A 14,386-nucleotide genomic window follows, 5' to 3' on the forward strand; every position below is an offset into this window, starting at 1 on the left:
AATATGAAAAGGACAAATCACATTGCAGAACAGAAGGGGGATGCGGGGGGGGGGTGGAAAGGGGGAGGAAGGAAGGTAAGTGTCTGTGAATTGCTGATATTAAAGGTAGGGAGAATGGGATGTTTGTGAGTTAATGGTATTACAGGTGATAATTGGGGAAACTGTCTTGGTAATGGGTGAGAAAGTTCAAATTCTTGTTAAGTCCTTGTTGGCAAGTGTCGAATTTTAACATGAATGACAGTTCAGAGGATTCCCTTTCAAGTGCAGATGTAAAAGGTCTTTGTAGCAGAATGCAGGTGGCTAAGTCATTTAGAGAGTGTCCTTTCTGGTTAAAGTGGCAAGAAACTGTTGGCTCCTGCTGGCCTGGAGGACTACAGGGAGAGAGAGAAGGCCTGTGACAGCTGGGAGGGGACCAGGGGAAGGGCTGGGGGGAGACACAAGGCCTCGGGGAGACCCTGGAGGGAAAAAGAAGGCCCATGCTAGCCTGGGGAGGGAATGACTGGGGACAGAAGGCGATGCCGGCTGCGGGGTGGGGGTGGGGGATGGGACAGAAAGCTCATGCTAGCTGAAGGGGCTGGGGGAAAAGGAAGGAGAAACAGAAGGCTCGTGCTAGCTGAGGGCAGGGAAGGGGGAAAAGGTCCCGCAGGCTGGGGGGGGGAAGGGGTGGTAGAAAGCCCTGCCAGATGGGACCCCCCGCACACCTTGAGCCCCTCCTCACCCCCAAACCTCTCACTCTTCCACACTCCCCCACATCCCCAGCCTCATGCTCTGAGCCCCTCCTCAACCCTTCACCCATACTCCTGCACCCCTCATGCTCTCAGCCTCCTGTCCTGTGCCCCCTAAGGTCCTTCCCGGACTCCTGCACCCCCCACACTACAAGCCCCCCTGCTCTGAAGGACCTGGACAATGGGGCAAGTCTTGTAGCATTAAAAAAAAAAAATAAAGAGGAGTTTCAGGGAGTGACAAATCACTCAATTCTTAAACATCTTGTCCAATTAACCTCAGATTATCCTAAAAAAGGGGCTCCAGGAGAAGCCCTCACACAAATCTTTTTTGGGAAGACATTTTTGAGGCTATAAAAACAGGTTCTATTGGAAAGCTAGTTATAACTTCAACCATGCAATCACTACTACTGTTCCACTGTGACTGAAAAAATGAGGAGTATGGGTTCTTTCAAAAAAGTTTTTTTTTTTTTTTTTTTTTCCAGAAAGAACCACATCTAGACTGCGGTTTCACTTTCAAAATACCCTTTTTCGAAACAGCTATCGGACACGAATATGCAAATGAAGCACAGGATATTTAAATACGCGCTTCTTTTGGACTTTGATCTACCTAATTTACATCCCTTTTTCAAAAGAGGGATATAGTCTAGACGAGCCCAGAATCTCATAAAAAAGCCTGTTGATAGTCAAATTTTGCAGACCGAGAAGTTACTGATAATTGGAATAGGGCTGGGATAACTTCAGAATGATTCACATAACCATTAAACCTAGCAAGGGGTTCCTTCTATCAATAATAAAAATGGTTATGCCTAGTGCTGGCCAGCATAATCAAATTTACAAAATACTTCATATACTAATCTCATGTTTTCGTATGCTCAAACTGCTTCAAGATATCTATTTTTTGCCCTGACAGTTTCCTTGCTTGGTTTCTGCCGCAAGAACTTTATTTTTAAATGAGCCAAATCCCATCTGCCATTTTGTATTTGTGGGAGAATAAAAAAAAAAAAAAAAAAAGACACAGGACTTCTGCAAAATGTTACATATACTTTTTTTGAACTGGGCTATGTACAAAATATCTGATGTTTGAAAGCTGCAATTTGGCATTGGCCCAGTCTCAGCTGATTAAACCAAATCTGTAGCATTTTAAAATTTCACTGACTATAGCAATAGTAATTTTTTATATTAAAGACCTGATCCAAAGCCCAGTGAAAGCAATGGAAAGATCTATTGCTTCAGAGGCTTTGTTTCTCAGCCTAAATCGTGAGCTGACCCTTTAAAATAGATGTAATATGGAAGCTTTCATTTTAAAAAGTAGGTTTCTAGTCAGTATGCTTATGATTGCTGCATTTTGAAAGTTTTTACATACTGACAGGAGTGTAAATTGTCTCTTTCATCTCAGAAGAAAGTCAGCAATGATACCTAATGATGACACAAATAGGTTGGGCAGAATTTGATTTTTATTTTTTAAATAATTTTGATGGCTATACTGTTTATTTATAAACAGTTTTATTTTATTTTACTCGTTTTTATTGATTATTTTCATAGTTGTGGTAAGTTATGGGAGTTCAGAATATGGAAGAGTCAGATATTTATCAGATACTGAGATTCAAAAAATTATAGCTTTATAAAACTGTTAAAACATAAACTGTCAACATAACACGTCAAAATATACAAAATAAATAGTCTTGAATCACACACTGATTTCTCAAGCAGCATTTTTCTACTTTGCCTGTCTGTAAATTTCAATTATCTACTGATTTTTGTGTGCGTACAGTGAAATTGATGTTTACCATCATTGTCAATAAATATCTAATCCTTCCAAGACTACGCGTAAGGGAATGAGTTTTCTGCTCACAATATGTGTTCTCAGTTGCATGCCTAATTGCTATAACTAGTTGTACAAATAGCCAAATAAACACGAGACAGAAATAACTGTGCCTAAAAGGTCCTGAATTAATTGTCCTTAATTAGGTATGGTGAAAAACAGTAAGTTTACTAAATAAGGTACTGATGCTAAAATATGTTAAGTATGGGTTTGCTGTTTACTTATTGAGGACATAAATGTTTCATCTGAAGCTTCAGAGATTATGGCCTGTTTTTTCAGAGAGATACTGAGCACTTACAGTTCCAAGAGTAGGGTGAAGATAGTATACAGACTTAACTTTTTAATTCTAAATCACAGACGATAAACAAACATGTAATTCGGCTTTCTTCTTTCAAAGAATTAATCTTGCACTCCTGATTTAAAATAAGGCATCATAACAACACCCACAAAGAGTGAGCTCAAAACATCAATCAACATATTCCTTTCCACTGTCTGAGATTTTTAAACACGCAATACATCAATCAAATGTCACTGAATGGTAAACCATACTGTCATAATGAGATACACATTTAAAAAGAGAACTATTTACATTCTGCAATTTTTACTAATTTATGATTCCATTTTTGTGCAATCTGCCACCACCCAGGTATCCACAAACAAATAGAAATTTCCCAAATTGTTTTCTTAAAGTTCATTTCCCATCTACTGTATCATGAATTCAACACCACAGCATTTAAATGCTAATCAAATTCCATGGGCATATCAGCAAAAAGACTGTTCTCCATCTCTCCTGCCAAACCCCATCAAAGCGTGGGCTTAAATTCTCCCTCCCTCCTCCCCCTCCCCCCCACACTTATTCAAAAGACAATATTTGGCAGATTGCATTTGAGAAATCTTTCTATCAAATCAAGTCATTCCATGTTCCCGTCCAAAAGGTAGTCAGGATTTTCCAGGTGTATTCACTGCATTCCTATGGCTTCTAAATTCAAACAATGGGGCTATGTTAAAAAAAATCCTATGTAACAGGTTTAAATTATTGCCTATTGGAACAGGCTGGGTTTGTACAGTAACTAGGACAGTATCATAGTATATAACTATAACATAAGGAGTATTCTAGCCAGGGGCGGATATAGGGCAGGGCGAACGGGGCAGCCGCCCCAGGCCCCGCACTTCAGAAAGCCCCGCGCATGCGCCGTGGCAAAGGGGGGGGCCCCGTGGAATTATGCTGCCCGGGGCCCCGCAAAACGGCCATCTGCCCCAGATTCTAGCTGTACTCCATCATTAACTTAGGGTTCTAGTATTCGAAACACAGGCTCTACAACTAGAGTGATCAGTGACTCAATTCAAATGACGAGTTTTGCTGGAAAAATAGGAGCATAAACAAACAACTTGATAGAATTCTTGACTGTTCCTGGGTTAAACTACATACAATAGGCCTAGTCTTACACACTCAGTACCAAGAGACAGGAAGCAGAAAATACATAAGGAGCAGGGTTTGATGCTGCAAATACCATTCTCCTGGGGAACCCTGAGTAAGCTAATGCAGCCAAAGCACTGGGTAGGATAAAACCAGGAGTGGAGTGAGGCAGGGTATGTTCCAATTTATTCAAGTAGCCTCCTTCAGTAGAATTCTTATGGAAACCTGGCTGAAAGGTCCCTGGATTCCTGATAGTACCCAGCCACATGCTCTAGTATGGAGGTGAAGCTGGGAATCACTTAGTGTGCCCAAAGACAGAAATTTGCACCCTCTTGCTTCAGTGAGTGTGACTCAGGCCCTCTAAATGTATTTTAGAACATAAGAACATAAGAACGGCCATACTGGGTCAGACCAAAGGTCCATCTAGCCCAGTATCCTGTCTGCCAACAGTGGCCAGCACCAGGTGCCCCAGAGAGGGTGGACCGAAGACAATGATCAAGCGATTTGTCTCCTGCCATCCCTCTCCAGCTTCTGACAAACAGAGGCCAAGGACACCATTTTATCCCCTGGCTAATAGCCTTTTATGGACCTAACCTCCATGAAATTATCTAGCTTCTCTTTAAATTCTATTATAGTCCTAGTCTTCACAGCCTCCTCTGGCAAGGAGTTCCACAGGTTGGCTACACGCTGTGTGAAGAAGACCTTTCTTTTATTAGTTTTAAACCTGCTCCCCATTAATTTCATTTGGTGTCCTCTACTTCTTCTATTATGGGAGCTAATAAATAACTTTTCTTTATCGTCCCTCTTCACACCACTCATGATTTTATATACCTCTATCATATCCCCCCTCAGTCTCCTCTTTTCTAAACTGAAAAGTCCCAGTCGCTTTAACCTCTCCTCATATGGGACCCGTTCCAAACCCCTAATCATTTTAGTTGCCCTTTTCTGAACCCTTTCCAAGGCCAAAATATCTTTTTTGAGGTGAGGAGACCACATCTGTACACAGTATTCAAGATGTGGGCGTACCATAGTTTTATACAGGGGCAGTAAGATATTCTGGGTCTTATTTTCTATCCCTTTCTTAATAATTCCTAGCATCCTATTTGCCTTTTTGACCGCCGCTGCACACTGCGTGGAAGTTTTCAGAGAACTGTCCACGCTAACTCCAAGATCTCTTTCCTGATTTGTCATAGCCAAATTAGCCCAATCATACTGTACGTATAGTTGGGGTTATTTTTCCCGATGTGCATTACTTTACACTTATCCACATTAAATTTCATTTGCCATTTTGTTGCCAATCATTCAGTTTGGTGAGATCTTCTTGGAGTCCCTCACAGTCTGCTTCTATCTTGACTATCCTAAACAGTTTGGTATAATCTGCAGACTTTACTACCTCACTGCTTACCCCTTTCTCCAGATCATTTATGAATAAGTTGAAAAGGATTGGTCCCAGGACTGACCCTTGGGGGACACCACTAGCTACCCCTCTCCAATCTGAAAATTTACCATTTAATCCTACCCTTTGTTTCCTGTCTTTTAACCAGTTCTCAGTCCAAGAAAGGACCTTCCCTCTTATCCCATGGCCATATAATTTACACAAGAGACTTTGGTGAGGGACCTTGTCAAAGGCTTTCTGAAAATCCAAGTATACTATATCTACTGGATCCCCCTTGTCCGCATGTTTGTTAACCCCTTCAAAGAACTCTAATAGATTAGTAAGACAGGGTTTCCCTTTACAGAAACCATGTTGACTTTTGTCCAACAAATTATGTTCTTCTACATGCTTCACAATTTTATTCTTTACTATTGTTTCGACTAATTTGCCCGGTACTGAAGTTAGACTTACCGGTCTGTAATTGCCAGGATCGCCTCTAGAGCCCTTTTTAAATATTGGTGTCACGTTGGCTACCTTCCAGTCATTAGGTACGGAAGCCGATTTAAAGGATAGGTTACAAACCACAGATAATAGCTCAGCAATTTCCCATTTGAGTTCTTTTAGAGCCCTTGGATGAATGCTATTTGATCCCGGAGATTTGTTAACATTAAGTTTTTCTTTTTGTTCCAAAACCTCCTCTAATGACACTTCAATCCAGGACAGTTCCTCAGATTCATCACCCACAAAGGATGGTGCAGATTCAGGAATCTCCCCAACGTCCTCAGCCGTGAAGACTGAAGCAAAGAAATCATTTAGTTTCTCCGCAATGGCTTTATCGTCCTTGATTGCTCCTTTTATAGCTCGATCATTTAGGGGATCCACAGGTTTTTTTAGCAGGCTTCCTGCACTTAAAAAACATTTTGTTATTTCTTTTTGAGTTTTTGGCTAGCTGTTCCTCAAAATCTTTTTTTGCTTTTCTTATTACATTTTTATACTTGATTTGACAGTGTTTATGTTCCTTTCTATTTATCTCACTAGGATTGGACTTCCACTTCTTAAAAGATATCTTTTTGTCCCTCACTGCTTCTTTTACATGGTGGTTAAGCCACGGTGACTCTTTTTTAGGTCTCTTGCTATGTTTCTGTTGAATTTATGGAGGATCGAGTCCTACTGTCTCTTTTGTGGATGTGGATGGTGATATGCTCGTATAAGTTGATTGAGTGAACAATTAGAGGACTGTGCAGAGGCTGCTACAGAGCCGAGTTTCCTGGGCTCATTGTGTGTCACATCAAATGAACACTGTGAGGATCAAAGGTAGTAGTAGAATAGCAGTTAGTGCACCCATAACAAAGAAGATCCACCCATCATCTCCCCAAGAAAGATAAGGACCAAGCAGTACCAAGGTTACTGAAGCCATGAGACTACAGTAAGCTACTCAATGGTTCTATATCTTGGGGATTCTAATTCAAAATACCTGGCAATCCCATTTTCACAGTTTAATTATTCCAACTGTGAGGGACGCTCAATTTGCCCCTTATTGCAGTCGATATACTGATGCGGAACTATCTTTACATTTTGCAAATCCATTACCCTTGCTTACATATTAAATAGGTTTCATTTAAAATAAATGAAATGTGTGTTTCATACCAGAGGTATTTTTGAATGACAACCATTGCAAATACAATTTCAGCTGGTGATTAAGTTTACACTTCAAAGACACAAACACAATAAATATTGCCGTGCTTAGAAGAACTAAGAAAGGTAACATGCATAAAACACTCATGGTTTACCCTGACTACTGCTTCCCGAAAAGACAAATAGCAGAACAAATGTCAAATCCCTTGTGAAATAACTGGTAATCAACTGATCTAAAGCAGAAAGTTTTGGACAGCATTAGAAAAAATGCACTTAATTTTATTACCATGACTAGTCCCAATGGCACCTCACCCCACAAGAGTTTTAAGCACACACATAAGTGTTTGCAAACTTGGGGCCCATGTGAGAATCTCTACTTATTTTTCTTTTTAATATAAGCTTTTAGCCTTCATAGCTGCAGAGAAAAGTTGGAAAATGCAAACCTCACTGGCTTAAACAACAGAAGTTAAATAAAAAGAACACACATTTGTTATTTTTAAGACAATTTCACTAGTTTTGGGGGCTTAACTAGGGTTGCAACTCTGACTAAAGCTATTCTGAGAGATTTTTTCTCTCCCTTCATGACATAAGGTAATTTTCTTTAAATATCCTATTAAAATCTCTTGGATTGCTTTCAATACTCACTGGAGATTGATGCCAATTCCAGGAGACTCCAGGTGAATCCCGGAGAGTTGGCAACCGTAAAATCATAGACTATTGGAACTGGAAGGGGCCTTGAGAGATCATCAAGTCAAGTCCCCTGCCCTCACAACAGGACCAAGCACTGTCTAGATCAGGAATGTGCAATAATTTTTTGCCGGGAGCCACTTGTTTACTTCCCGATTTCCCCACCCCCAGACCATGATTGGCCTGGGGGCAGGGGGAGCAGCAGGGCCTCAGCTCGTTGGATCAATCTACTTGGTGGGCGAGATCTATCCTGAGGAGATTCTTTTACCCACCCCTAGTCTAGATCAACCCTGAGAGATGTGTATCCAAGCTGCTCTTAAATATCTTCACTGATGGAGATTCCACAAGCTCCCTAGGCAATTTATCCCAGGGTTTAAGCAACCTGACAGTTAAGAAGTTTTTCCTAATGGCCAACCTAACCCTCCCTTGCTGCAGTTTAAGCCCCTTGCTTCTTGTCCTATCCTCAGAGGCCAAGGAGAACAATTTTTCCTTGTAACAACCCTTTTAGCTAGTGAGCCTAAATCATTATTTTGAATTCTTGGGAATGGCAATATTGTTCTATCCGGTTTTACTTTTATGTTTTCACATCTGAAACATTTGAGTTGCAAACACTACAGGGACTGTTTCTTTTAAAAACCCAACTAATTCTGTTGCAGTTTTTAAAATTTCTTCAAAACATTTATATTCATCTTAGGTTTTATAATATACTGATTGCTGGGCCAGATCTGGAGTGACCACGTCCCTTTAAAGTTTAATAAATATAGGAGCCAAAAGCTGAAGATTTGAAGAGCATGCTGGTGGACGGTTAATTCCTCATAAATAAGAAAGGAGGTATAGTATGAAATATGATAGTAGCTAAAAATACTTACTGAATAATAATAATAATATATGGAGATATACCTCTCTCACAGAACTGGAAGGGATCTTGAGAGGTCATGGAATCCAGTCTCCTGCCTTTATGGTAGGACCAAGTACCGTCCCTGACAAATTTGGCCCAGATCATTAAATGGCCCTCTCAAGGATTGAACTCACAACCCAGGGTTTAGCAGGCCAATGCTCAAACCACTGAGCTATCATGGATAGAAAGAAGTTGCTGTTTGGAGCATCATAGACAAAATGGCTACTTTAAGGCTCTAGCTGCTTCTTTCCACCTAATTTAAAGGGCCAGCTGCAAAGCCCATGCTGAGCAGATCAACACTGACTAGACAATCACAAATGAAGTTCCTAGAGAAACAGCTGAACTTGCTATGACATACTGACAATTTACAGCAATATCCTGAATTAATTTTACTGAATTAAGCTAAAACTTATTGAATTAGTTTTGATGTTTTTGGAGTTCACTGAATTAAAAATGCAATTGTGTATCTGGTTACTACTGAATTGTTTGTACTACGATGTGAAGGGAAAACAGGAGAAAAACACAGGATGGTTAGAGAAGTATTAATCTCCAGAGAAGACACCCCATTGGATTACTACTACTTCAAACTGGGGGGAAAAAACCCCAAACCAACAACCCCAAACCCTCACTGATGTGACCCCCAACTGAGAAGGAGAAAGACACAGACATTCCTCATACTATCCTTGCAAAGCAGAGCCTTGAGGGGCCCAGGCTAGTAGATTTTGTGTGCTCCAGCCCCATGGGGGGCTGGAACAGCATCACAGGGGCAGGAGCCTTGAGCCACAGGGGCTGGATCCAGGCAAGCCAGGGGCTGCATCTGGCCCCCAGGCCTGAGGTTCCCCACCCCTGCTCTAGTAACTGACAGATACAGAAAGAGATTTGGATAAATAGCCTGGTTTTAAACTGGCTCAGAATTTTCTTCCTGGTACAGGCTCCCTGGTGCAGGGAGCACCCCAATCCTTAGGGTAGGGACAGAAGGTCTGAGCCTGTCAGAATCCATGTTAGGATTGGGATGAAGTCTGATAAGTGAATTCACATTCAGATAGGTCTTTTTATTGTTTTTACTGTTTTCTCTGTAATGCATTTACCTTAAGACTAATCTAGGCTTGTATAGAAAGAACTGTGTGGTATTTATAACTGTACCAATTGCATCTGCTAATTGTCTCTGAAAGCAAACAAGCAGGTGTTATTGGGAAAAATGTCTAGTGAAAACAGGGAATGTTGCAGGCTGGCAAATCCCAGTCAAAAGGAAGAGAAACATGAGTGGGGTGACCAGATGTCCTGCCCCTAATTTCAATAGGGCCAGGATTTCACTGTTGGGGTCAAATTGGTAGACAATCTGTGGTTTGCAGAGCTAGAGGCTGGTGTGATTAAGTTTTCTTTGATACAATGTTCCTACAACAAAATTGTAGAAGCACTTTAGACATCAGCTGCTTTCAAGAGTTACCATCTCCACATCACACCACTTCAAATTATGATCTAATTCTAAAAAAATGGATCCTCCCTATATTGATAACATCACTTAAAAAGGCCAGTTAGAAAGAGAATAATTCTTTAGCTCTTTAAAGAAGGCTAACAAAAAAACAGTGAGGTAGCCAATGCGAAATTGTCAGTTCAAATGAGTTCATACTTCTTTCCCACACCACACACCATCCTCAATGTACCTTTTCTTTAATGTAAATGTACTGTCTTAGCATCATGCCTTGATATGTAGCAAGCCCTCCCCTCCAAACAAACTCTGCTTTTATAAATGTAAATGATGATGTACTTCACATCCTAAAGGTTAATGAAACACAGATGTATGACATGAATGGCTCATACAGACTGCAGGAGGAGATGCCAATCACCTTTACCTGAAGTGGGAGACTTGCAACGCTCTAGCTCCAGGGAAACTGGACTGTCAGTGAGTTCAGTCAGGCCTGAAAAAAATTGAGTTAAAAAGGTAAGTTAAACTTTAGCAGGATGCACTTCAACTTTCTTGGCTGACTTCACATCATAAATGAGATCATGTAAATAAAGCTTTAAAGTTAAAACGGTTATGGTATAACTCAACCCTACTCATCCATGTCAAATTGATATGAAAATAATTCTGCATATTTTCAACTTCTGAGGAAAGGGGAAAAAAATCACTGAGGTGGGAAAGAAATAGTGACACAGAAAGAAGAGGAAACTGAGTAGTGGTGACAAAACAAAAAAACAGCCCAATTGTTTTAATATCAGATTCTTTATATGTATTCACACAATGGCTAATTTTGAGAACTAGATATAAAGATGATGGTAATGCTATCTGAAAGTACAGTCAGTCCCCGGGTTACATGGATCCGACTTACATCGGATCCCTACTTACAAACGGGGTGAGGCAACCCCGCACTAGCTGCTTTCCCCCAGCAGACCAGGGAGACGCGAAGCTAGTGCCCCCCCTGCAGCAGACCAGGGAGACGCGGAGCGGCTTTTCTCAGCAGACACCTCAGCTTGAGAATAAAGGACTGAGGGAAGTGAGGTGTGGGAGAATAAAACTGAGCTCTGGAGAAATGTTTGGCTAGACTTTCCCCTACAATATGTACCAGTTCCAACTTACATACAAATTCAACTTAAGAACAAACCTACAGTCCCTATCTTGTACGTAACCCGGGGACTGCCTGTAACAATAATATTTATGATGCAAGATATTTTATACATTTGTTTTAAATGCTATGGACACTGTTTAGGGATTTAGTTGTGACAATAAGTCACATATTGCAGTGTGGACAATGCAGAGTCATGACTTCCCATTGGGATCTCTGGGGCATTGTGCTTCAAACAGGCACAATGCATCCTGCAACACAATAGTCACTCCCATTTGCAAAGGCTATGGACTCTCTGAATCCAATGCCCTAGTCTATAGAAAGCAGTCTACTCTCAAGATTTGCTGTAAAATTTCCTACCATATCTGTATCACTAGTGGCCTCACTGGTGCTAACAGTAGGAATGCTAGTGTAGGCTGGCTGCTAGCATTTTTATTATCACATAATCTAGATCAGTTCTGAACAGGGATAGATACAGAACTAAAAATACAATGCCTCGTCTTCCAGAGATGCTATCACTGGTGGAACTGTTCCTGTGCTAGAATAACAATTGTGTCCAACTCTTGCACAGGTAAATATCACTTAGTGTTTAGGATCAAAGAACCTCAGCACTACTTCTAATTTTTCATTTTCAATCAATTCTGGGTGCGATTAATTATGAAAATATACTCAAATGTAGCCATCTATCTGATTTTATAAGAAACCATATGATTGACAATTTAAATTGTCTTGTTTGTACCTGCTTGGGACTGCAGAACTGCAGGCTCAGAATCAGCTACTTGTTTTGAAAATATGTTCATGCCTGACCTGGTCATTTTTATAGGAATTAGGGCCAAAATTTTCAAACCTCAGTGATTTCTATATCCAGAATTACATTTTAAAATAAAACTGATCTGATTTTCAGAAGTGCAGAACACCTGAAGCTGCAATTAACTTAAAGTCAAATATATTTTTGCAATTTAATAAGGTACAGCACTAGTCAATGTGGTTGAACAGTATCTAACTATGACAGCAGTAGAGATGCTTTGTGAAAATGTATTAATATTGTACGATGGCATGATTGTTGGGATGTTTGCCATATGAATCGCAGGGCAGCATGGGAACACAGGCAGAAATGAAAAGAATGGATTAAGATAGCCACCTTAGTATACACTTAAAAGCAGTTAAGGGACAACGTTGGAACTATTAGCTTTGACGAGTCTGCCTCTGTCTCCTGTTAAGGACTGATTATGACCCATAGAATCAAGGCCCACAAACACAGAAGAATAACAGAACTCTGCTGGGGTGTCAGGAGAAGCTAGGACTTCACATGTCTCCATTAGAGGACAGCAGGACTCAAGCTGAAGACAATTATTTAGGCTGTTTGTTACTTCAAAATCCTTTTAGAGAAAAACAGCTTTGTAAGAATAAACAAAATAAACAGTGCTTTCGTTTTAAGGAGGCTGTTTGGTCAATTTATACCACAAATCATAACTCTCAAATTGAACACCTGCAAGTGCAGTCAGATCTGCAGGATTAAGTTGTACAGTGTAAATCTTGTACAGTGGATGACATATGAATGTGAAATTTTGCTACAAAGTAGAACATGTTCTATATGAAACTTGATGTCAGTGTAAACAATACAGTTATTAAAAAAAATAAAGGAAACACACCAAAACACATAACCATTCTGAAAAACCTAGAAATCAAATACATAGATTGTAATGATTCCTTTATCTTTATGCCCATTGCACCAACCTAATATAACAAATATGATGTTCCATCTCCATAATGTAAGTACACAGGAATTGCCATAATGGATCAGACCCATGGTCCATCCAGTCCAGACTCTTGTTTCTGACAATGACCAGCACCAGATGCTTCAGAAGATGATGCAAAAAACCCTACAGCAGACAGCTGTGGGTTGATTTGCTCTGCATGAAGGTCTTAAACCAATCTTTAACCAGTGACGATTACAATAAGTGCTGAAGCATGGGATATATTTGCTTCCAAATTCCTTTTTACATGATCTGGTGTAACTCTGATATAATGATCCAATCATTCTTTGAAGCCTAGCAAATTCTTGACCTCATTACATCATGTGGCAATGATTCCAGTCTAATTGTACATTGATTGAAAAATATTTCCTTTTATCAGAATTGAATTTGACACCTTTCAATTTTATCAACTACCCCCTTGTTCTTGTATTGTAAGATAAGAACATAACTCCAGACCAACTTTCTCTATCTCCTATATATATATTTAAATGTCCTCCCTCTCTTTTTTTTGCTTGCTTTTCAAATTAAAACAGTTCCATCTTTTTAAAAGTCTCTTCCTATGAGAATTTGTCTTTGCACTTAAGTCTTTCTTGTCACCTCTCTCTGAACCACCTTTCTTCAGGAAATCTCAGGAGTATAGACAATACAATTATATTATAGAAGGAATATCAGTGACCACTACAATGAAGGCTGCATTTTTATTCCATACTACGGTCTTGATATTAGTTGCTGAAATATTTCTCTGAAATTTTAAAATTTTCAAGTCGAAATTTCCTGGGCCGAATCTGCCCCAAGCTGAAATTTTTTGAAAACTTGAAAAGAAATTATTCAGCACATTTTGAGTTCAAGTAGAATGAACTGCGGTATTTGAGAAAATGTGATTTTAAAAATGTTTTAGAGAATGCTGATTTTGATTTGACCAAGTTATGATCATCATGTGAAACTAACTATGTATGTATATACGTACAGCATGTTGTATACACTTTTTTTGTCTGTACTGAATATAGCGAAGGATGAGTGAAAGATTGTGAGGAGTCTACATACAAGAGTGAATTGTTAATTATTATATGCATTGCAGTAGCACTTAGAGGTCCTTGCCCCACTGTGCTAGGTATTGTACAAACATACAACAAAAATAATTTCTTGAAAGTGTGAAAGGACTAGGATTAGCTGTATGCCCTTTGTAAGTTTTTCCAGAAAGTGGCCCCCTCTGATGGACCTTAGGACTTATATATTTTGGACAAGAGCTTTCCACATTCCTCAGCTCTGTAGCTCTAGAGTCAGAGAGCAGGATTCACTACTATGGACTCCCTAAAGTATGTGAAATGGTGTTGTCTAGTCAAATCATTCCAAATTATTGCCGCTTTACTGAAAGACCTTTCAAAATGCTTTCCTCCTCAGGCTGAAAATCATCCGTCGGCAGGCGGGAGGAAGAGGGAAACAAAGGGGCAAGTTGTCCTGAGGCATAGCGATTCTGAAGACCCCAGGGCTCTCAGCAACTGCTGC

The 14,386-nt window shown here is 40.0% G+C and overlaps 1 protein-coding gene across 7 annotated transcripts in view; it reads right to left on the bottom strand.

Moving 5' to 3' along the window:
* STXBP5L (syntaxin binding protein 5L) overlaps nucleotides 1-14,386 on the bottom strand; it is a 451,312-nt gene that overhangs the window by 60,961 nt on the left and 375,965 nt on the right. For all 7 annotated transcript variants that reach the window (XM_075905178.2, XM_075905171.2, XM_089772234.1 and 4 more), the window contains one exon: nucleotides 10,413-10,478. In XM_075905178.2, coding sequence (XP_075761293.1) covers nucleotides 10,413-10,478 — 66 coding nt within the window. The remainder of the gene's footprint in view (nucleotides 1-10,412; nucleotides 10,479-14,386) is intronic.

The sequence above is a fragment of the Pelodiscus sinensis genome, chromosome 1, assembly GCF_052426305.1.
Source record: "Pelodiscus sinensis isolate ZL-2025 chromosome 1, ASM5242630v1, whole genome shotgun sequence".
NCBI lineage: Eukaryota > Metazoa > Chordata > Testudines > Trionychidae > Pelodiscus > Pelodiscus sinensis.